Source organism: Schistocerca serialis, chromosome 1, assembly GCF_023864345.2.
Source record: "Schistocerca serialis cubense isolate TAMUIC-IGC-003099 chromosome 1, iqSchSeri2.2, whole genome shotgun sequence".
Lineage (NCBI taxonomy): Eukaryota > Metazoa > Arthropoda > Insecta > Orthoptera > Acrididae > Schistocerca > Schistocerca serialis.
In genome coordinates, this window is record NC_064638.1 from 962,396,924 (window position 1) to 962,422,369 (window position 25,446).

The window sequence follows — 25,446 nt, forward strand, 5'->3', positions numbered from 1 at the left end:
TTGGTATTCAGCTGAAATATTAGAAGAATAAGCTGAATTTATGTGTCTGCATGCCCAAAATTTTATGGAACAGCCTTTATGTTGCAAAAACATGAAGATTCTCTCTCTCTCTCTCTCTCTCTCTCTCTCTCTCTCTCTCTCTCTCTCTCTCTCTCTCTCCCCCTCCCTCTCCCTCTCCCTCTCCCTCTCCCTCTCTTCACTATAGATCATCTTTAGAGAAGTGGAAAGACATTAAGTGCAATGCTGTAAGGTTCAAACATACCCACAGGTTTGTCACTGTAGTGCTTGGTAAGTGTTGTTCGTATACTGGCTATAAAGTCAAACTTTCCTGTTCTCTTCTTGCAATGTATCTTCAGGACCTAAAAAAGAAAGCTGTAAGCATGAAGCATCACACATAAAAACAGCACACAAATGCATGAAAGATTCATATCTAAAAGTACATGAAGTTTGTAAATGTCATGTATGTTCAATTTATGTCTCATGTTATTTGAAAGAAAAGGAAGTTTCCACTTTGCCTTTTATTTCAGCTTCACTTATAATTCATAATTTCTAGTGTACCTACTACTTCTTGTCTTCTAGCCACTTATTTTGTGATTTTTGTGACACATCATTTTCTGTTATTTTATCTTCCTCTGTGCATAATTGCACACCTAATTTTATGTTTCAGCATATTTCTAATGCTGTGAGAATTAGGGGGACAAGAAATTGATGTTGAAACTTAACTAAAAGAAGGGATAGTTTGATAGGAAATGTCCTGAGGCACCAAGGGATCATAAATTTGGCAGTGGAGAAATTTTAATGGGAGAGCGCAACTGCAACAGTTGTTTGGAGATGAAGAAGCTCACAATGGATTGATTAGTGAGAATATCTATTCAAGTAAGTCTCTAGATTGATTACAATAACAACAACAACAAAGTAACACCCAGAACTTTCTAGAAATCAAGAATGTTAAAGTAACAGCAGAATGCATGAATCCAACCATTTGACTCAGAGCTACAAGCACTACACCACAATGGTCAACTCACAGTATACAGTATTGTTCACTATACAGGGTGTTACAAAAAGATACGGCCAAACTTTCAGGAAACATTCCTCACACACAAATAAAGAAAAGATGTTATATGGACATGTGTCTGGAAACGCTTAATTTCCATGTTAGAGCTCATTTTAGTTTCGTCAGTATGTATTGTACTTCCTCAATTCACCGCCATGATTTCATACGGGATACTCTACCTGTGCTGCTAGAACATGTGCCTTTACAAGTACGACACAACATGTGATTCATGCACGATGGAGCTCCTGCACATTTCAGTCGAAGTGTTCGTACGCTTCTCAACAACAGATTCGGTGACCGATGGATTGGTAGAAGCGGACCAATTCCATGGCCTCCACGCTCTCCTGACCTCAGCCCTCTTGACTTTCATTTATGGGGGCATTTGAAAGCTCTTGTCTACGCAACCCCGGTACCAAATGTAGAGACTCTTCGTGCTCGTATTGTCGACGGCTGTGATACAATACGCCATTCTCCAGGGCTGCATCAGCGCATCAGGGATTCCATGCGATGGAGGGTGGGTGCATGTATCCTCGCTGACGGAGGACATTTTGAACATTTCCTGTAACAAAGTGTCTGAAGTCACGCTGATACGTTCTGTTGCTGTGTGTTTCCATTCCATGATTAATGTGATTTGAAGAGAACTAATAAAATAGCTCTAAAATGGAAAGTAAGCATTTCCGGACACATGTCCACATAACATATTTTCTTTATTTGTGTGTGAGGAATGTTTCCTGAAAGTTTGGCCGTACCTTTTTGTAACACCCTGTATAAACACACTTTTTTTCGGAGTGGACTTATGGTAGTGGTGGTTGATTCCCACAATCTAATCAATTTCTCATGTTCTCATTGCCACTGTGACATTCAAATAGAGTTACTTCTATGGAGGCACTTGTGACTTTCACCTGATTTATTTCTTCACTGATTGTCCTTGGTATCAATGTACTTCGTTGTGATACTGGCTGAAAAAAAAAAGGGGGGGGGGGATGGAAGTGCAGTAGTGACTACTGTAAATGATGTAGCCAACAGGTGCACAATTGTGTTTCACAGTTCTTTACTTTCACTGTTTCCACCCCCCCCCCCCCCCCCACCCCCCCCAATATTATGCAGTTCACAGTCTATCAAATAAACTGAACAGACACTGTCATTGTTTTAACACACAGCCTATTGATGTAACACTTATTTAACATTAAGTTGATGTATTGTTGTTCTAACGAACACAGGTTTCTTGTCTGAAACTCAGGCGTGGACTGACTGTCTCGGGATGAAAAATCGGGCCCTTATATGTCCTTACAATAATGGGCAATGAAACTATACATTGTTTGATGTTTAATTTACAGAAATTACAATCTAAAGTTAACCGATTAAATTAACTAAATACATCAAAAAATTCCATCTTTTTTACAGTTTCTTCTACTACAAGAGTTAGGCCAAATTATTTGTTTAAATCATGAAATTAACAGATATTGTTATGCAAACAATACTTTTGACAAAATTGTTAATTACTTTGGAATTAATTTTCAGCTGGCTTTGCTAACATGTTTGTGAACAGAGCCAAATAGATCCTTTGAGAATACTATTAGTTGTTCCTCCAAATGTTTACAATTAGTACAGTATTTGTATTTGTTTATAAGTCAACAATAGAATTTAAGTTATGAAACAATTACTGATTTCACACTATAACAAAGTATTAGCTAGGAATAGTCGAAATAGATTTAGAAAATCAATTACATACCTAAAACTAAGCACAAAATTAGATCTGGTGTTATATTCTTTAAAACTGAGGGCCAATGTTCCTCTTTCATGAAAATGCAGATTATACTCATGTACGTTAATGTTAATTAGTAGGAAATGAAAAAATGAATTTTAAGGAGGCAGATGGCAAAACAAGAGGGGAAGTAAAATTATTCCAGCATGCTTCGTCACTCACTGTGATTGTCATGCAGGTCTCATCAGTGTTAGAACACTATCCTCAACTTTATAGGTTATGTCTGACAAGCAGCATAGGCTCCGTATGGGCTAAAGCAGCACTTAATTCATTTTTCCAATAGTCCAACTTCCTGCATATGTACAAAAATCCATACTTGGTCACCTGGGTTATAGTTTACAGGTTATTGATTGGCATTGCAATAATCACAGCCATTATTCTGGTTGTCCTAGGACCATACGCGTGCCAGCTGTCTTGCTTCTTCAGTACTGATGATGAGTTGTTTGACTTCATTATCTGAGCATCATGAAGTTGAACTAGGAACAAAGTACCTATTTTTTTCACATATCCCCAGGAATTCCTATCAGTCCTTCTTTGTCATATACCTTTAGCACCCAAGACAATCCCACCACCCCAGGTGCCATCTCTGCCCTCTGAGCATATCCCCTTCCCTGTTCTAGCTCTTCGCACGCTTTCTTCTAGTGAAGTGAAAGTCGTGTGACGAGGGCCTCCTGTCGCGTAGACCGTTCGCCTGGTGCAAGTCTTTCGACTTGACGCCACTTCAGCGACTTGTGTGTCAATGGGGATGAAATGATGATGATCACTAACCAATAGACTCTGTGGTTTTTCCACTCTTTCCTTGGTAACATCAACCCACTTTCCTTGGAAGCCTGCCACATGACTACCTGCAGGTACCATTGGATTTTCTGCAGTTCCCCAACTGCCTTTGGTTGAGCACTGCCTCCCTCCCCACACCCACCCATTTTGTGGACAGAGTCATCTGCAGAGTCCCCATACTTTGGGAAGTGAACGGCAACAATGCCCGTATGCAGAAATAGATGTCTCTAGGACACTTGTCTTTTTTCCAGCACATGTAGTCACTCCATCTTCAGTGCAAGGTTCACATCTCCTGCAACACCTGTGCTTCTGATGGTAGACCCAATTCTGACATTCATTATCCTACTACTTATTCCCTTCACCTCCTCTTTCAACCCTCCTCTCATAATTACACCACTCTGTGCTTTCCTTCTTCTTTATTCCCACACCAATACAGCCTATGTCCACTTCAAAATCTCTACTTCCTTTACCCTTCCATTTGGTTTCTAGCAATCCTAAAATATCCAGTCTCCTCACATTCATGAGGTCACCACTTCCTCCACCTTCCCTATCAGTATCTGTATGTTGAGTGCACCAAGTCTTAGTCCTTGGAAATTGCTGGGTTGTCTTCCATTATATCCATTCTTCCCAAGGCTTGTAATTTTATCCACTACTGGCCTTCTGTAGGTGGATTCATTATTGGAGTTTTCTCTTCAGTCTTTTTGGTCAATGGAAAGTATTTTATTTCCCTCCTGCCTTCTAAAGTCAGGGGACGTTGATGAGCATTCCTTAATCTGCCACCTAGGGACATACTCTCTATGGTTAAGCCTCACGATATTTTCTTGCCTTATCTAATTCTGTTATAATTACATTGATCTTCCTTCCTGTTCTACCATGACTGTATCTTTATTGTACATTCTGTACAGCCATTTGTAATAAAGCAGGTGGATTCGTTCCCCACTTACGTTTTTAATCCCTTCAAAATTTTTATTCTCTTGCAAATATATTCACTAGTATTATTTGTGTAGCATGTGCACAGAACCCAAAATTTTGAATATTATGTCATAGCTCAGCCAACTAAACTTTATTATCCCTTACATTAATTTGGTTAATTAGAATCCTTTGGTGTGACTAGTTTACCTAAGAACTCTACTAATTACAAAATAACAGTAACATAAAACTTCATTGTCAGTGTTTGTGTGTAACAAATGTCCAATAACTAACTTTCAGATAAAGTAGATCAAAAATACATATAAGTAAGTGAAGTATCTATACAGTTAATGATGAGAACATGTTAGCAAGACCTGCTCTAATCTAACTCCACAGTAACTAGCATTTCTCACAAAAATCACTGATAGTGAAGTAAAATCCTATATTTTGGTATTTATCCACAGTAATTTAATAGGAGTTATTTTTTATCTAGAAGTCCTTGGTCAAACAAATCTCTCTCCACTATTCAAATAATCAAGAATGTAAATTTTTAACAGTAACTTGCAAAGCTCCAGCAAACAACAATTGATAACTTCAGTCTTAATTATTGTAATCTTATAAAAGATACGCTGCTGGAAGCCATTATAGACATTCTGCAGTAGGTTATGAAACGACAAAGATCTGTATTCAAAAATGTGCTGCAGACATGTTATCAGAACTTATAACTCACACAATGTGCAGAGTTTTATCAAAATTTCACATCTGGGATATCATTCTGTGATTCAGTGACAGTTTTTAACGATTTACTGTAAATTGGCAGTTCATTTTAAGAATTATGTTCATCTTCAACAATGCTTACTGTGGTACTTTAGCACAATGAATACCACACAGGGGCGCCATCATCATCGAAGACTGTGAAGTTGGCAGCACAAGTGCAGCAGCCGTCCACTACCTGTTGCTACTGCAAGGTTGAAGAATGTTTTCTACAATAGTCAATGGTAACAGTTGAATTTTTGTTGTTGTTTACCAAATAATAAATGAATGTTCATTATATGCTGTAACTACTGCTGCAGTCCTTGCTATTCACCTCACACCTTTACTGGATTGGATCAGTTGTTGTTTAAGGGAGATGTCATGCTCACTACTTTTGAAGATGATGTTTACATGTTTTTAATACTTGTTTTCATTTATAACAAAGTTCATCTTTTACATAATAGCTGTGTTATGTGTTCTAAGCTCATTTTGAGTACTAATGTATATTGTCATGAGTTCTGAGAATTTGCTCACAGTTTTTAATTTTCTGCTGATGCTATAACACTGAAGGGTTCTGATGATGTAGAAGTACATTGCGTGCTGTTAGTACAGTTTTACTGAGAATTTCTGTTTCATGTAACAGTACTATGAATTTAAGATTAAGTAACTAATCTTTAAAACTCATCCCACTTCTAACAGCATCATTACTTTGGATGTGTTCTACTGAATGCATACATATTTACATTTTGATTCTGTTTTGTATGGTCTTTATTACTTATAATTTTGATTAACATTAACTGATACAGTTAAATCAAAGTTTTAGCTGTCATGTTTAGCCCTCAGAATCCAAATGCATTACTAACTCGTATTATTGTCCCCAGGGCATTCTCTAATATTAGTCATGCAAGTATTTCAGAAATGGCTTCTCCTTAGCACTTCATGTCTCTGTCCCATGTTGCCTAACCCAGCTATTGTAAAGGCCAGAAAATTATTCTACGTAACAACTTTTTGTATTTATACTACTTAGATGTAAAGCAAACTAAAAACATTAACCGTACTCTGCTACCCCTGAGTCTATAAGCCCCTCATAGGATTCCTTCGGCCATGTACCATGGATCTTTCCAGAAGGGGGCAGGATTGTACAACCTCAGTTGTCAGTCACAACATGGACTGGAGTACCTCCTATCTCTTCCAGGGCAAATGGTTAATTAGGCCGTCTGTCACTGGTCTCTTGAAGTTAGCATCTCCTACAGGGCAGAAAACTTTATGCCTTCAACCTCTGTCTCTTTTGTAACATGTATCCATCTCAGTCTATTTTTATCATCCACATTTGCACTGTGTTACCATTGTTCCTTTTTAAAATCATTTAACTTTTGCTCACCTACCCCTGTTGCCTATGTGACCTGCATACAGAATAACTATGTCCACCCTGGAGGGTCTCCTTGTAATCCAAAACAGCAATAAAAACACATACATACTTTCAAAATATGACTCTAAATCAACCCTTACAACCAAACTATCCATTCTGCCCAAATCCCACTTGCAGTCCTGTACACCAGGGGCAGTTTGAAGGCGAAGTAAGTTACTTCTCTGTGTAATGTATTTATGAATGTTACTGTTCTGTTCGAATTGTTATTTATTCTTCACAAAAAAAAACTTCATAAGGGAGTAAATGTATTGTGAAGCTGTTTTTTTTTTTATGTTCAACCATTTAAAGAATCATTTAGAAGAGGTTCTAGTATGGACACTACATATTATCATTATTAGATGCTTGTGCAAAACGAATAGTTTCTTCCTAAAAGAAGAGTTGTCCCAGATTATGATACCAGAAGATTATCATTCAGTGTATGGAAATGGAAGAAACTGGACTGTGTAAGGAGGATAAGAAAGAAAACACACACTCATTACTTACCTTCCCTGGTTTCCCTTCACAACAAAAAAGATTTGCCAGAAGTGCACACCTGGTTTCACTGTTTGGGAGGATCTCAAGTATGCAGCTGTCATCTTGTTCACTGACTTTAGATATTCGTGTCTGATTATTAATTTTACCATTTTCAAGTTCCATGTTGGCCATCATCTGAAAAAGTAGAGCAAATTCATTATGCACTGTAATAAATACAAAATAAACATAGTAAGATTCAATTAGTGATTTCCAGTTTTTAGACCAATTACACTTTTTATAATAATATAATATTACCTTAATAGTATGTAGAAACAAGGTATGAAAGACCCTGGAGAACAAAGGAGTAGAAAAGAAAATGGTATAGAGGATAATAGAAATGTATAATGGGAGTAAGAGCTGTGTGACACTGGGAGGAGAGAGATGAAACTGGATGGAACTTAAGAATGGCTTGAGGGAAGGAGTGTACTTTCACCATTGCTTTTCCTTATGGTGACGGATGATATAACGACCAGAGTGGCACAAGTATTTTGGGAAGTAAAGATGAAGGTCATGGAGTTTGCAGATGATTTTGTTATTTATGGAAACAAGGAGTTGGACATATGGCAACAAACAGAACAAGGATATGGGACAACATTTAGCATAAGGAAATGTGAAACGACAAGCACAGCCACAAAGGAGAAGACAGTCACAACAGGAATAATAGTTGATGGGGAACGATTGAGAAAGGTGGTGAATTTGAAGAATCTGGGAAGCTAAATACAGGAGAATGGAAGAAATGACAGAGAAATAAATGAGGGGGGGAGGGAGGGGGGGGGGGGGAGAGACATGCAGAAGCATCCCAGAAGAGTGTTAGGAGCCTGGTATAGAGCACAGATGCCCCTCAAAACAGCAAAAGGGTTATATAACAGGCATACAATGTTACAATCCTGCCATATTCCTTAGAGACCTAGATAATGAAAGGAAGACAGAGAAGCAAAATACAAGCTAGTGAGCAAATTCTTGAAAGAAGCACTGGAGAGACAAAGTAGGACAGGTTATGGAATGAGAGCATAAGGAAATTAGTGGATGAGAAACCATTACAGGACAGGATAGAAGAACCGGCACTTAGATGACATGGATACATTGTATGAAAGGAAAAGTAGAGAAAAGTTGCACAAAATATTAAGTTAGATCTTGAAAAGATTTCAATGTCGTGCAAAGACTGTCAACTCACTTTAAATGTTAAGAAATGTAAAATCGTGCACTTTACAAAAAGAATAAAAATCAGTTTAAATGAATAACAGTTGGGATTAGTCAGCTCATGCAAATACTTGGGTGAAATAATTTGTACAGATATGAAATGGTGTGACCACATAATCTCAGTCTAGGGAAAGCAGGTGGCAGACTGAGGTTTATTAGCAGAATACTAATGAAATGCAACTGTCAGTATACAAGGGAGATGGCATACAAAATACTCGTGTGACCCACCATAGATTATTGGTCAACTGTGTGGGACCTGTACCAAATAGTACTAACAGGGGATACTGAACAGATGCATAGGAGGGCAGCATGAATTGTCAGAAGTTTGTTTGATCCTTGGGAAAGTGTAATGAAGCTGCTGAAAGAACTAAGTTGGCAGACACTTGAAGAAGAAGCAAATTATCCCTTGAAAGCCTACTTAGAAAGTTTTTAGAACCAACTTCAAGTGATGGATCTAGCAATGTACTACAACTCCCTTTGCATCACTCCAATAGAGATTTCAGACAAGATTAGGATAACTGCAGTCCACATAGAAGCACGTAAGCAATTGTTCCTGCCATGCCCCTTACATGAATGGAACAGGTAGAAGTCCTACTAACTGACACAATGGGACATATCCCATGTCATATACTTCACAGCGGTTTACTGAGTATAGATGTAGATGTAAATTATTCATTTAATGAAGACAAGGCCAGTTCTTTCCCCATGATTCTTCGACTCAGGTAGTGTCTTATTTATAATGGGTTTGTAGTCAATGAAACATCAAGTGTGACCTTCCTACTTTTTATACTGCTCCCACAGGAACTAATATTCATGGGCTGATAGTGCCAACAAACAAGCAAAACATTCTCTCATCTCCAAGAAATACAATGGATAGATGAGCAACAATGATAATGAAGGCATCCCATTAATCTGTTTCTCCATCTGGCATTGAAGGAGGATTGTGTTAGAGAAACAGTTTACCAAGATAGCATAAAACAAGCACAAAAATGAGATGTTTTAAGGAATACTTAGGATCCTCTTGTAAAATAAAAAGACTTATAATGAAAGGAAAGGTTTCAATCTTTGTTTCCCAGCCACAACTGCTCCACAGAAGCAATAGCATAAACTGCATTTTATGTAAGAAAAAATTATGCAAGTCCACATCCAGATTAGCAGGAGCATTTCACTTGAGATCAAATTCTATCTGTTATTCTGAAATTGGAATTGAAAATTCTGCCATCATTCTTATTTTCCTAAATCATGTCCAGAAATGAGATTCCACCAAACTGAAATCAAAGTGGGCACTACAGCTACTACTATAGGTATATGTTATAGCACAACAACACAAATTACAAAACCTGTTCCAGTTATGAGGTTTCTATACAACTTCAAAGAACCAGCAGTTTAGGCAGTGCACTTGAAATCCTCTCAACCGCCATGTATTCGACTCCAGTTATTCTTCTACACTAATTTATATTAAGTCTCCTTATTTGTTTCACTTCTTACATTTGATTCTTCTTCACTCCACTGCCTCTAACCCTTTTACACAAGTCCTTCTCCCTCTTTAACCTCACTACCTTAGGTCCCTAACTTGCCCCACTTCTTTCAGAATTTCACATTTATTTGTGCTACTCCTTTTTTGTAATAGGCAGATGATTAAATAGATATTGAAGCACTTTTGACACTACAATTCTATTACAGTAAACTTCATACTTCGCTTCATTAACAATCACTAATTTTGTGTTCACCTCACAGTTAACACCAGCATGTGGCCATGGTCCAGCACCTGCACCAATGATGAAAGCTGGATTAAGCTCTGCATGATTTCCAAGTAATTTAAGATCATACAGTTTCTCTCTCTTCACTAAGGGCACAAGATATGGAACACCACCAATTTCAACAAGACGGGGTTTTCCACAAAGACCTGAAACAAATCAACAAATGGAACAACTAAATCAGGCACCATAAAACTTTTTAGGGATGTTGGTTTCAACTATGAAAGTATACTAATGGGAGCTGTTATGACATCGCGAACTCGAAGCTCGTGTCAACCATGCTAGCTCCTCCAAACACTGACTTCTCGAGAAAGTGTTTTGATGAAACTTCGTACTTTGCATCATTTATGGGAGTACTAATCATTCTGATTCATGTATAAACTGTAAGGGAATCACATTTCATTCACAAGTGGGCTCATTCAGGCAATACTTTCTTTTATATACATAAATTTCGGTTGCGTTGTTTACTGTTACTGTAACTGTTTTATTTCTGTCATTTTGCTTTAGATTTCTTATCAGTCCAACTTGAAAAGTTCTTTGGGTAAGAGCTGTGAGAAAGAAACAACTGACCAAATATTTTAAAATATATTCTGAGCATTTTCAGGAAGAAGACATACACTGAGCATCAGTTCTGTCAGTCTGGCAGCCTTGTCATATCACACACTTCTCTTCCTGCACATTCACAATGTAGAACACAAAAAAGTTACATGAACAAGGCAAACTGTGTCACAGTACTGGATGAAATTTTAAGACCAAAAAATCTCATAAAATGCCCTCCTAATGCTGTGTTATTTATGAAACCACTATAACATTCTCTATCTAAAACAACTGTTGCAAGCACATGACAGAAATTAAGAACAAGAAGCAATTGTTCATAGTATTCTGCCAATATTTTGGGGCATCTAACATGGTGGTGCCAGCTCCACAGCAATGTACAGCATAAGTCTGTAGCGTTGTCCCCCTTATTACATCTCCATGGTTTTAACATCTGTGATGCTGAAAGTTTTCTCTTTGGGTCAGATCTGCCAATATACCTTAAATCACAGAAATACGGCAATAATATTATGAAAAGGAAAGTTGCTACTCACCACATAGTGGATGTTCTAAGTCGCAGATAGGCACAACAAAAATACTGTCACAAATTAGCTTACAGCCCAGTATGGCCTTTGTCATAAATAAAACTGCAATCTCCGGCAACTGAAACCATACCAGACTGCAGTCATGTGTGTGTGTCTGTTGTCTCCTCTATTTGGTGAGTAGTAACGTTCCTTTTCATAATACTGTTACATTCCATCCTAGATTGTTTGAAAAATACAGCAATACTGTTTTCAGTGTAATTTATTCGAAATGCATCACAATGTGCCTTAAAATGGCAAAAAGGATAGCATTTTACTGTATGCTATACACTGTGATAATAAGTATACAAGTTACACAGTGTTAGTAGAAAATAATCAAATGAAATTTAGACATTAATGATAAAGAAATCACAGCAATAGAAAGCCTCTACATATTGAATTAACAGTTCTCCATCATTAGGAATTGACAAACACTGGGACACTTACCAAGGAAGAAATCATGACAGTGTTTACCATACTCCTTTGGCAAGAAGAACACAATGAGTATTTATAGCTTCATGTCAGTAACTGTAATTACAGGTAGTCTGATTGAGCACACCATTGTCAGAGCATTATGAAATTATTTACACGGTAAAAATTGTCGTTTATTGAATATACACCTTCAGATGGTTAGTACAAATTTCTTTCCCATAACCAGATGGTGAAACAATAGCATGTTGCACATTAAAAGAAACAGCTACTGGTCAAATGCCCTTACAGCAAAGTGCTTATAGGGAGATAAGTGCTGCAGATGTGGCCAAGACGCATGCCAAAAGGTGGTGCGTGGAAGAAAACATGCAGCTCAGAATCAAGCACGATAGTATTTTGACTAACAAGATAGATGATGTGTAGTTTTTAACAGACCTCTTCCTATGATGTCCACTGTATATAAGTTGTCCTACTCCTTTGTCCACATGGTGACTTCAGGTACTACAGGAGATTCAAATTTATAGTCCGAGGTCGTTAACAAGTACGAACAGTTTGGTACTTAACTCATATCGATGGCTGCGTTGTTGTCTTCGTGAAGTCTAGAGGTGATTCCACTGCGATGTTCCCGCGGTTTTCTTTGTGTTTGGATGAGACTAACTGGTTTGTAGGGCGATGTGGTATTTTGATTTTTAGAGAGCAAACGTTACATTAGTTTTGCAAATCACTATTTAATTCATTTATTCACATTTAACACTTCTACAATAATATGCAATAAGACATTGTTTTACACCACATCTGTATTCGCACCTCCTCTAGCCCACGCTTTCTCTCCAAAGTCCTTTTACCACCTCTCCCCAAGCTCGACCTCCTTTCCGCATGTCCAAAGATAACTGTCTCTTAGTCGTTAAACTCGCAGTCAAAGGCTATATTTACATAAAACATTACACGTAAAGAAATTACTGACATACACGAAAATTACTGACATACACGATCTTACGTTCTGTTACAAGTTCAGCTATGTATCATTTGGTCTGATGTGTGGCTGCTGTTTGCCCAAATGGGAATTGAGTAGTTCTTAACTTCACACATGATAAAGTGTTAAAAATTGTGGATTGTAAACTGAGGATATGCTTATACTATTGTGTAGTTTTTGACATCAATTTTCCTCTCTTACAGCATGGCAATAGCCTCCTAAAAGACAGATTTTTTAAGTACAATGTTCTTTGCTCAAAAAATCCAGTTTACCTTGGGTATATTTCTGTCAGAAAATGAAAGACGTAGAAAATTAAAATGTAGTGAAGAAAGGAGTAGTTACTGTGAATAAATGCTGAGACAGAAGGAGTTAACATGAATTAAGGCTTTTTTTCTCTTATTAACTAATGCACAATGTTTTAGTAGTAATCTCAGTCGCATATCACCCTGTCTTCCACCTCTAGGCTATCAGGCTTTCAAATCTTGTCCGTCACAGTCCCCAAGAATCATCCTTTCCTTCTCATACCGTCTGGTAAGTCTCCCCTGACCGGAGATCCTGGGTGATTTTTCTAAACTGTACCCCTTTCCCTAAACCTCTCTAGTCATTTTCCTTCACCCCTCTTCCTTCCCCTTCAACTCTTCTGCCAGAAGAAGAAGCGACTGGCTCTGAATGAAAGCTTGTAAAAGTTAAATTCTTTTGCGTATGTGTTTCCCCCCCCATCCTGCTGGTGGTTAGTGAGTAGATTTATATATCCATCTATTTACATTATATTATCAATAATTGAATATTTTTGTTACTATATTAATTACTGAAAATTAGTTTTACGATTTCTATTCAAGCAGAACAGTTTGAATTATTAGGTGGAATGTTGATTCCAAGCATAAAAATTATATTTAAGTAAAAAATAAAATGCAAAACAGTAAGTGTAGGGTCAATATCAGATATCAGACTACAACAGCTATCTGTAGAGGTACAATTCTTGTTTGATTTAAATTAAGTAAGAGTCAGTAACACTAATTTTGACCATTTTACTGAATAAGATGCAAATAACCCATAAAACTAAGTACCCCAACAAAAAACTCATATCATCACAGAAAATCTTATGAAATTCTAGTACTAATTAATGTATAATATGTATAGTACATTCAGTATCTGCTTGAATGTGACAACACAGCAGAATCATCACTGTTGGCATGAATGTAACTATACTAGCCAACAGATGGTTGACTACCACCCAAGGAGATGAACCCTGGAAGAGTGAACGAATCTTGACATATGAGTCAACCTTCAGGCAAGCAGAGAGTCCAAACACCATCTAAAGGAGGAAAACACAATATGCAGCCATGAGTGACTGACAGCTGAGCACACGGAAATGGAGCACTGCGTGAGGTGAGGGCTTGGTCAGCAGGTTTTGAAAACAGTGTTGGGACAGTGGCACTACCCATGCCATTATAAGCCCACATCCTCCATTACAGTGTTCTGTACTATTCTTGTGCACTAAACCACACAAGCTACTCTGCATCCCTATGTCCGCTGACAGGGATGCTAAATACCTCCTCCCTGCAAAGGCCATGTAGGCCAAAAATGACCCAGTCTGTGTCGTGACCTCTGTCACAATATCAGAGAGGCCGCAAGATTCCCCGGTAGTAGATCAAACACCAAAGGATGTGCTGCTGATACAGCTTGCTGTCCCAGAGGGGTGGAAGACTACAGAGGCTGTAGTAACTGCCAGTCCACGGCACAGGTAGGGGCAAGGACTCTGCCGTGAGCAGGAAAAAAAGAGGGCACCAGTCCAAATTTCATGGACTCCACAACAGGGGATGCAGGAGCTATCCCTGCTACCTCTCTACTTCGTGGTCAAAGGTGGGTGGGCAGAGTGGGCAGTAGCAGGTGAGCATTCTGTCACAACTGAAACAACACTGTAAAATTGCTGGCTTGGAGATGATGGTGTTAAAGACCCAACCAGTCACAGCTGCAACTGATTGGAATGATGGGTGATCTTCTCCTGACTGACAACTAACACCAACAACTGACGACCCTTGTGATGGCTGGTAACTGAAAGAATGGATCCAAACATCAGCCCCATGAGGAAAATTTGGCACACCAAGATGGTCTGGGCCAGGTGACTCTGGGTGCAAAAAAGCCAAAAGACCCCACACCTGTTGCTCATGCAAACATTCCACTAGACTGCACCTATCAACTGGCATTGTCCAGTATACAGCCAGAAACTCAATAGTGATAATCTCAGGATGAGGCAGACATATACTTCTACATTTGGGTACTGAACATACACATGCAGTGCTCCATATCTGAGTGCTATGCTGGGTGAAACGAGGTACCTGGCAGATGCTGGATACCACTGTGAATGCAAAGGTCTTCGAACACCTGCAACACAAATTGCTGACTGTTATTGGATATGAGGATGTGTGAGAGCCCTAAATAGCAAAATGACCAACAATGTGTGAGCAGTTGCTGTCAATGTCATGGAGGACAGCTTGGTGACATAGGGGGAAAATTTACAATGCATCAACCATGAACAACCACATACTTCCAAAAAATGGGTCTGCAAAGTCAATGTGCACCCTACCCAAGGCTGCTCCAGGACTGGCCAAGGGGAAATTGATGCAGTGGCACAGCCTGGTACTGTGTACAAGCCTGCACAAGCTGTTCACTATTGCAGTTAGTCATATTCCAGCGTGATGCATGCAACAGCTGGAGTATTCAAAGTAACAACACTGAAGGGATGACGACTCAACAGCCTCGCTCCTCTGTGACAAGCATGATAACCCTCTAGACAAATCTGAGTTGATCACATAGGAGAAAAAATAAACACCAAGCATAATCTTCCCCCAAAAGAGTGCACTCTTGCCACCCCACATAGACAGCTGAAAGAATTTTCCGGAAAACGGCTGTCAGCACTCTGACATCCTGTGCTGTCAAGGGAAAATCCAGCAAGGTCTGCTACAAAACATTGTCCAAAGTGAAAACAAGTGCCTCCTTTTGCTCAAACTCTAAATCTGGTCCCTATAGCAGTCACAGTAATGCTTCCCCATTTGCATGCTGGGCAGTGGACCAATATTGAATGTCATAAAGGTACATTTGCATGGGCCATAAAAATTGCATATTACTGATAAAATACCCTGGCAATGTTGTTCAGAAACAGTGTGGCTGCACGAATTCCATCCACCAGTACAGCATTACTGGCGACTAACACCCCCCCCCCCCCCCCCCAGCAGTGTTTGCGACAATATATTTCCAGGGCCAGAAGTTTTTACAAGTGGGCCCACTATTGCCACAAAATGTGAGCTAGTGGAAGTGAGAGTGGTTGGTGGTACTGCTTTTAAACCACACAACAAATCAAATTAGAAAGAACAAGAAAAATTGGACTTTGTGGACACATTCTGTTTCAAGTAAGTTCCATAAATGTGCAATGCTTTGGTAGAAGGTGTAAGAGGTCCAAGCAGATGTAATTTCGATGTATTGCTCATGCGCTGCCTGCGATATGCAAGGTATAAGATGAGTTATGAATAGTGTTTTGTAATATTCAACACTTGCTACATGTTTAGTAACTGGCCAATGAATGCCAATGATTGCTATAATTAGATGAATTATGTAAATGCTATGCCATTAATTACCTCTTGTTTTGAATGATGACTTCTGAATTATGCTTAAAAATGGTTTGTAACTGGCCAATGAGTGCCAATGATTACTATAATTAGATGAATTATGTAAATGCTATGCCATTAATTAACTCTTGTTTTTAATGATGACTTCTGAATAATGCATAAAAATGGTTTGTAACTGGCCAATGAGTGCCAATATTTACTGTAATCAGATGACTTATGAATAATGTTCTGTAATACTCCATACATAGTACAGAAATGTTTAGTAACTGGGCAATGAATGCCAACAATTACTCAAATCGGTTGATAGACTAGTGTAATTCTCAATGATGACTAGCATAAGACTTAATGTCCTTCACCTTCTGACCTAATTACCAGAAATTACTGCAATATCCGTTTGTCCTGTCCATCCTCATGATCATGGAGCACTATATTTGGTTTTTGCACTAATTCTACGTTGGTGAAAGAGTATGGATTCTACAAGAATGTGGTGTTGACACATCATGCTATCCACCACCTTGAACGATGGAGATGTTATTATGGTCCCACTGTTTGGTGTACCTAATGTACTACCAAAATGATAACATTGAATATTAATACACCATTTCAGTGTCTTGGCTACAATGATTAATACTTCAGGGAAGAGAACTTCAGATTGTCTCACTTGGTGTTGTGCTTCTGTAGAAAGATATGGGCTTTCAGTGCAGCTACGTGCAATCTACTGTGCTACAACCGTGATGCCATCCTTCCCCTTCCTTTCCTAGTTCTTGTAAAATGGTAAAAATATATACAGTGCGTGTGCACTTTCTGTCATTTGTTAATATGTTTTATACTCATTGCGTATACATTTTGTCATTTCTTGATATGTTCTGTACTCAGTGCATGTGCACTCTATTCAATTTCATGTTCTGCACTTATGCATATGTATATACTCTGTGACTGTAAACTTAGTAAATTAAGTAGATTATAGAATAATTTGTTGCTCATGGCAAGTCCAATTGACTCACCATCACTGCCAAATTTTTGCGCCCCCCCCCCCCCCCCAGTGGAGGGTTATGTAAGAGGTCCGACCAGATGTAATTTCGATATATTGCTCATGCGCTGCCTGCGATATGCAAGGTATAAGAGAATCTCTGACCAGAGAGCAGTGTTGACTGCAGTAGGAACTGTGTAGCTGTAGCAGTAAGTTGTTGCTAGTCTGCAGTCCGCTCTGGTCTGGTCTGGTGTATCGTGTTGGCTCGGCCGTCGCGGTGCAGCGATGCCGGAGCCTGAGCATTATTGTATAAGGTAAATAGCAGCCTCGCGCATATGTAGTAATGTTATCTCAAGTCCCATGTAAATGTTTTAAAAATGTCCAAATAATAATCTTTCTCATATAAAGTAATTTTTAACAACCATTCATTTCAGTTTAAAGAATTTACTAATTTCTCCCAATCCATGATCATCCCAATTATTGCAAAAGAAAAAATCAGTTGTTTCCCTTTCATAAATGACAAATCTATCCGCCAGCACTGCACAGGGCTGTGCCAAAAAAATTATTGTAAGAGCAGATATATATGCGTTATCCGGCGAAAAATCAGTTGTTTCCCTTTCATAAATGACAAATCTATCCACCAGCATTGCACAGGGCTGTGCCAAAAAAAATTATTGTAAGAGCAGATATATATGTGTTATCCGGCGACTTCATTGAGGTAAGAATTTTTCTCTTTTTTATTCAGAATGATCTATCAGGGCCATGACGCAGCACTGCTGACGTCTAAAATTTACCAGGTTAAATTCACAGTCAATTATTGAAAAGTTATAAGTGAGCGACAATTTAATTGAGAGGTTAGTTACATTGTATTATTACCAGGTTACGGAAATTATTTTGTTGGGACGTTACACTGAATGTGAAGGACGTAATTGTATTTTTTACTGTTGAGAGGTTCGGGAATTTTTCTGTTTTGAGCTTACATTAAAGAGAAAGAATTTTGTGGGGAGGTTACATTAGATGAGAAAGAATTTTGTGCGGAGGTTAAACGACAAAGAATTTTGTGGGGAGGTTACAAAGGACTCAAAGATTAGATTAAGGGAATTACAAAATAAGAGTACAGTTTTTATATCTTTTTGTTCATTGGCACATACCAATGTTTATAATGTTAATTCCTGCTTCAGGCACATCTCGAGACAGTATGAAACTCTTGACATCAAATGCAAACCATATGGATGAAGAGCCACCTACGCTTACATGCTTTCACTCTTCCTAAGCAACTTTCCCGCCTTGCATTTGGCAAAGATCCAGAGAATTCAGATTTTTATGTATGCTTTATCAAGCATGGTCCCAAGCTAATTGCCAACAGCTTGTCAACTGGTCTTTTTTTTTCCTCCTCCTCCTCCTCCCTCCCCCCCCCCCCCCCCACATGATTGCAATCTTTGTATACATTAATTTTGAAGTATCACAGTTTTGGTTGTAGATTAATTGCATTTCCAAAATTTACAGTTTTATTCTTTGTCCACTTCTCAATTGCTGTACACAACATGCAGCTCCAGCACGTGGCTATACATACCCAACTCGTGGTTATACATACACGCAAAAACTTTCAAACGAAAGTGAAACATTATTGTTTTTGCGTGCCTCAGCGATACAGATAGTCGAACCGTAGGTGCAACCACAACGGAGGGGTATATGTTGAGAGGCCAGACAAACGTGTGGTTCCTGAAGAGGGGCAGCAGCCTTTTCAGTAGTTGCATGGGTACAGTCTGGATGATTGACTGATCTGGCCTTGTAACACTAACCAAAACGGCCTTGCTGTGCTGGTACTGCGAACGGCTGAAGACAAGGGGAAACTACAGCCATAATTTTTCCCGAGGGCATGCAGCTTTACTGTGTAGTTAAATGATGACGGCATCCTCTTGGGTAAAATATTACGGAGGTAAAATAGTCCCCCATTTGGATCTCCGGACGGGGACTACACAGGAGGACGTTGTTATCAGGAGAAAGAAAACTGGCATTCTATGGATTGGAGCATGGAATGTCAGATCCCTTAATCGGGCAGGTAGGTTAGAAAATTTAAAAAGGGAGCACGGTAAGACCTGAGTCAAAACAAGGCCCCGGGAGTAGACAACATTCCATTAGAACTACTGACAGCCTTGGGAGATCCAGTCCTGAAAAAACTCTACCATCTGGTGAGCAAGATGTATGAGACAGGCGAAATACCCTCAGACTTCAAGGAGAATATAATTATTCCAATCCCAAAGAAAGCAGGTCTGACAGATGTGAAAATTACTGAACTATCAGTTTAATAAGTCACAGCTGCAAAATACTAATGCGAATTCTTTACAGACGAATGGAAAAACTGGTAGAAGCCGACACTGGGGAAGATCAGTTTGGATTCCGTAGAAATACTGGAACACGTGAGGCAATACTGACCTTACAACTTATCTTGCAAGAAAGATGAAGGAAAAGCAAACCTACCTTCCTAGCATTTGCAGACTTAGAGAAAGTTTTTGACAATATTGACTGGAATGCTCTCTTTCAAATTCTAAAGATAGCAGGGGTAAAATACAGGGAGCAAAAGGCTATTTACAATTTGTACAGAAAGCAGATGGCAGTTATAAGAGTCGAGCGACATCAAAGGGAAGCAGTGGTTGGGAAGGGATTGAGACAGGGTTGTAGTCTCTCCCCTATGCTATTCAATCTGTATATTGAGCAAGCAGTAAAAGAAACAAAAGAAAAGTTCGGAGTAGGTATTAAAATCCCTGGAGAAGAAATAAAAACTTTGAGGTTCGCTGATGACATTGTAATTCTGTCAGAGACAGCAAAGGACTTGGAAGAGCAGTTGAACGGAATGGACAGTGTCTTGAAAGGAGGATATAAGATAACATCAACAAAAGCAAAACGAGTATAATGGAATGTAGTCGAATTAAGTTGCGTGATGCTGAGGGAATTAGATTAGGAAATGAGACACTTAAAGTAGTAAAGTAGTTTTGCTATTTGGGGAGTAAAATAACTGATGATGGTCGAAGTAGAGAGGATATAAAATGTAGACTGGCAATGGCAAGGAAAATGTTTCTGAAGAAGAGAAATTTGTTAACATTGAGTATAGATGTAAGTGTTAGGAAGTCATTTCTGAAAGTATTTATATGGAGTGTAGCCATGCATGGAAATGAAACATGGACGATAAATAGTTTGGACAAGAAGAGAATAGAAGCTTTTGAAATGTGGTGTTACAGAAGAATGCTGAAGATTAGATGGGTAGATCACATAACTAATGAGGAGGTATTGGACAGAATTGGGGAGAAGAGGAGTTTGTGGCACAACTTGACAAGAAGACGGGATCGGTTGGTAGGACATGTTCTGAGGCATCAAGGGATCACCAATTTAGTACTGGAGGGCAGCGTGGAGCGTAAAAATCATAGAGGGAGACCAAGAGATGAATACACTAAGCAGATTCAGAAGGATGTAGGCTGCAGTAGGTACTGGGAGTTGAAGAAGCTTGCACAGGATAGAGTAGCATGGAGAACTGCATCAAACCAGTCTCAGGACTGAAGACCACAACAACAACGGTATAGGGATATACACAGTAAAACATGTGCAATTTTGGGGTGCTCCAGGCTGCATGCATAGATAGCCAAAATAGTTAAGGCAACCACTCACAGTATGCAGGAAATCCAGGTTTGAGTTATGGTCTGGCACAAATTTTCACATGTCGCCAATAGATAGAGCATCTATACCCATCATAGCTGATGCCAACATATTCACATTCAGCAAATTGATTCTGAATTAATTTCAGAAGTCTGTCATCAGCATTAATGTCTGTCCATCCAGACATGCAAGTGAATATTACATTCCAAGTAGGCACAAGACGATAATATCACTGGTATCACTGATGCCAAGATATTTGCAGACAGTGAATTTATTTCAAATTAAACCATATATTATTTAACAAAATTATTCAAACCGTTTTCATTCTAATATTTATTTCTTTTACTCTCCATCTAGTCACCAGATGCAACTAACATAAATATAAAATGTCTTAATTTGGTTCTTTGACTTCATTGTTAATTTGTACAGTCTTGTTCCCAATATGTTTATTTATTTATTTATTTGTTTCTTACTCTTCGATCCACTTGTGATAAGATCATAAGGATATAGAGTGTGTCAATTCTTTTTTTACATGTTATATAATAATTTGTGTGGTCTTTTTAAACAAATTAGTACATAGGTAATAATGTTATAAAAAGACAATAGTAATACTGGGTCACAACTGTATTACACTTAAGTTTGACTTAGAAAGTTAAAACTAAAAGATAAGAATCTACAAGACTGTTCATTCTTAGATCATATTAACAAGGAACATAATCAATTACTGATAATATAATGGGAAAAGTCTACCACCAAGAGACAGCAGGGGAACAAACACACAAAAGGATTTATCTTTCACAAGTTTTTGGAGCCAATGGCTCCTTCTCCTGGCCGAAGAGTTGAAGGGGAAGCCAGAGGTGTGAAGGAAAAGGACTGGAGAGGTTTAGGGAATGGGGTACAGTTTAGAAAAGTCTCCCAGAAACCCAGGTCAGGGGAGACTTAACGGATGGGATGAGAAGGAAAGACTGATTGTTGGGGACTGCACCAAGGCTTGATTTGAAAACCTGAGACAGGGTAATAGGGTAATATGCAAGACAGAGATTACTAATAAAACATCATGCACAAGTTAATAATAGTGAAAAGTTAAGTGCTTTGTATGTAACACAGGTGGAAGGGGAATGGCGAAAAGTTGACAGGTCATAAAATGAAATATCTAGAAAACTAAAATGTAATGAACAAAGGAGCAGTTACTGTGAATAAATGCTGAGACAAAATGGTTCAAATGGCTCTAAGCACTACGGAACTTAACATCTGAGGTCATCAGTCCCCTAGACTTAGAACTAATTAAACCTAACTAACCTAAGGACATCACACACATCCTTGCCCGAGGCAGGATTTGAATCTGCGACCTTAGTAGCCGTGTGGTTCCAGACTGAAGTGCCTAGAACCACTTGGCCACAGCGGCCGGCAATGCTGAGACACAAGGAATTAACGTAAACTATGGCCAGAAGGCTGGCAAGAACCAAAGACATGTTGTAGTGCTAGTTCCCACCTGATGAGTTCCGAGAAACTGGTGTCTGAGGTAAGAATCCAGATGGTGTGTGTGGTGAAACAGGCACTGAGGTCATGATGTCATATTATACAGCATACTCTGCAACAGGATATTGTGTGTGGCCTGCATACACTCTCTGCCTATGCCCGTTCATCCTGATTGATAACTGGATGGTAGTCATGCTGATGAAAAGGCCGAACAGTGTATACGTAACTGGAGGTATATGACACGTGTTGTCTCACAGGTGGCTCCCCCTTTGATAGTGTATGTTTCGCCAGTTATGGGGCTGGAGTAGGTGGTGGTAGCAGGGTGCATAAGGCAAGTCTTGCAGGGGGGCAGCCACAGGGGTGGGAGCCACAGGGTAGGGAGATGGGTGCAGAAGGAGCACAGGATCTGACAAGGATATTGTGGAGAATGGGAGGGGGACGAAAAGCTATGCTAGGTGTGGTGGGCAAAATGTCAGACAGAATCGATCTCAATTTAGGGCATGATTTAAGAAAGTTGTGTCCTTGTCTGAGTAGCTGATTGATACATTCAAGACCAGGATAATGCTAGGTGACAAGTGGTGTGGCCCAAAATTGTTTTTTAGAGGGAGCAGCAGTACCAGGACTGGTTGTGATGGCCCAGGAAATCTGCTTTTGTACTAATTATGTCCCATGAAGTCTGATGTAAGAGTGGTGGTGTACTGCTGTAAAGAGTCTGCATCTGCCAAGGCTGTATGGGAGGGAACCTTTGACATGGAAAGGATGGCAACTGTCAAAATGTAAGTACTGTTGTTTGTACATTTGATGAGGACGAAAGTGTGTAGCAGGCCCTCGGTGAGGATGAGATCAAAATTAAGGAAAGTGGCATGGGATTTGGAATAGGACCATGTGAAATTTAATTTGGAGAAGGTATTTAGAGACTCTAGGAATTTTAACGGGACTAACCATGAGTCCATATGGCAAAGATGTTATCAATGTATCTAAACCACACCAAGGGCTGAAGACATTGATCCAAGGAAAGTCCCCTCCAAGCAACCCATGGAAAGATTGGCATAGGAAGGAGCCATACTAGTTCCCATAGCCATACCCTTGATCTGTTTGTATGTCTGCCCTCAAAGGTGAAGTAATTGTTGGTAAGTGTAAAGTTGATTAATGTGAGCACAAAGGATGTCATAGGCTTGGGATCATGTGGGCATTGACTGAGGAAATGTTCAGCAGCAGACAGACCACGTACTTGGAGGTCGGGGGGGGGGGGGGGGGGGGGGGGCGTTGGTGGTTGGTATAGAGGGAGATGGCATCAATGGTGACAAGCGAAGTGTGTGGTAGGAGTTAGGAGGGAAGTCTTTGTACTATGGGTTATGAGTGTTGATCAACAGAGGCAGAAGGGGTGTACAGGCAGTACACAATATCCTGTTGCAGAGCATGCTGTACAACATGACAGTCATAACCTCAGTGCCCTTTTCATCACATGCGCCATCTGGATTCTTCCCCCAGACACCAGTTCCTCAGAACTCCACAGCTGGGAACTAGCACTACAATACGTCCTTGGTTCTTGTCACCCACCTGACCTCAATTTATGTTAGCTCCTTCCATCTCAGCGTTTATTCACGGTAACTACTCCTTTCTTCACTACATTTTAGTTTTCTACATCTCTGTTACAAAAATGCACTTGCGTTGCACTCTTATAAACTCCTGCACAATGTTTTAGTAGTAATTTCTGTCTTGCATATTATCCTGTCTTCAACCTTTCAGGTTTTCATATCTCATCTGGTGCAGTCCCCAGCAATCAGTCTTTCCTTCTCATCCGGGCGACTTTTTTAAATTGTACCCCTTTCCCTAAATCTCTCCAGCCCGTTTCCTTCGCCCCTCTTCCTTCCCCTTCAACTCTTCTGCCAGAAGAAGGAGCCACTGGCTCCAAAAGCTTGTAAAAGTTAAATCCTTTTGTGTGTGTGTTCCCCTGCCACTGCTTGGTGAGTAGATTTTTTTGTCTATCCATTTACAATTCTAGAAGTTCTAAAAGATTTTTTCATTGTGACTAAGAAACACATCCTAACTTTAAAATGACCTTTCCTGAAGACAATGCCTCAGAAGCTCCCTAAAAATGGACTTACATAATATCTGGAGGATGAGCAAAAAAACTTCTGTGCCAGTGTACTGTATACCCATCTGCTACACTGCCAGATTTTTATAATCATTGTGTAAACCATGCTTTCTCCTTGTACTGTATTCATCATAGTCACTATTCCTTTTATACAACTCAGTATTTTTAGTGATGAAACACATAAGTGAAAAAATATATACTGATACGTAATAGTATGCATTTTTGGTTTCCAGAAAAGGTTTCTACAATTCGATCTACAGCCTACTGTTAGCTCCTCCTCAGTTTTGGCAGTTGCAATGAACCGAATATAGTTAGTTTTATTAAAATTTAATGACAGTCCGTTGACACTAAGCAATTTTACTAAATAAATGAGAATATTGTTAATAGTTCCTTGAAGATTTTCACACATATAACTAATTCTATTTCATATCTCTACTGTTCTATTTCATATCTTTGAGGTATGACTGTAACCACTTATCTGGTACACCACTTATTCCTAAATGGTTAACTTTCTGTAATAATATTTGATGGTTTACAGTGTCAAAGGCTTTTGATAAATCACAGGATAATCTTGTTGTCACTATTTTGTCATTTAGAGACCCTAGAACTTTATTTATAAAAGCAAAGATTACTAATTTGGTTGACAGATGCTTTCGGAAATCAAACTGTCTTTTGTTGAGAATATTAAATTTATCTAGGTGTTGAAAAATTCTTGTGCACATGAGACTTTCTAGTATCTTTGGAGAGGCAGTCAGAAGAGAAATAGGCTGTAATCTGTAACTCCCATTTTTTCACCTTTCTTGAAGAGGGGTTTCACAACCACATATTTGAATCTGTTAGGCTGTCCATAGCCCAGCCTCCTCCTTACTCCCACTACCCGGTTGCCTCTCCCACCACATCCTGCTGCTCGCAGCTTCAGCAGCCAGAGGCAGAGGCAGAGACTGTAGT

General features: G+C 39.2%; 1 protein-coding gene across 3 annotated transcripts in view; it reads right to left on the minus strand.

Annotated features, from left to right (window-relative positions):
• LOC126412889 (ester hydrolase C11orf54 homolog) overlaps positions 1–25,446 on the minus strand; it is a 129,899-nt gene that overhangs the window by 14,866 nt on the left and 89,587 nt on the right. For all 3 annotated transcript variants that reach the window (XM_050082796.1, XM_050082788.1, XM_050082782.1), the window contains exons 4-6: positions 10,131–10,306; positions 7,171–7,335; positions 263–359 (exon numbers count right to left, since the gene is read on the minus strand). In XM_050082796.1, the coding sequence (XP_049938753.1) occupies positions 263–359; positions 7,171–7,335; positions 10,131–10,306 (438 nt within the window). The remainder of the gene's footprint in view (positions 1–262; positions 360–7,170; positions 7,336–10,130; positions 10,307–25,446) is intronic.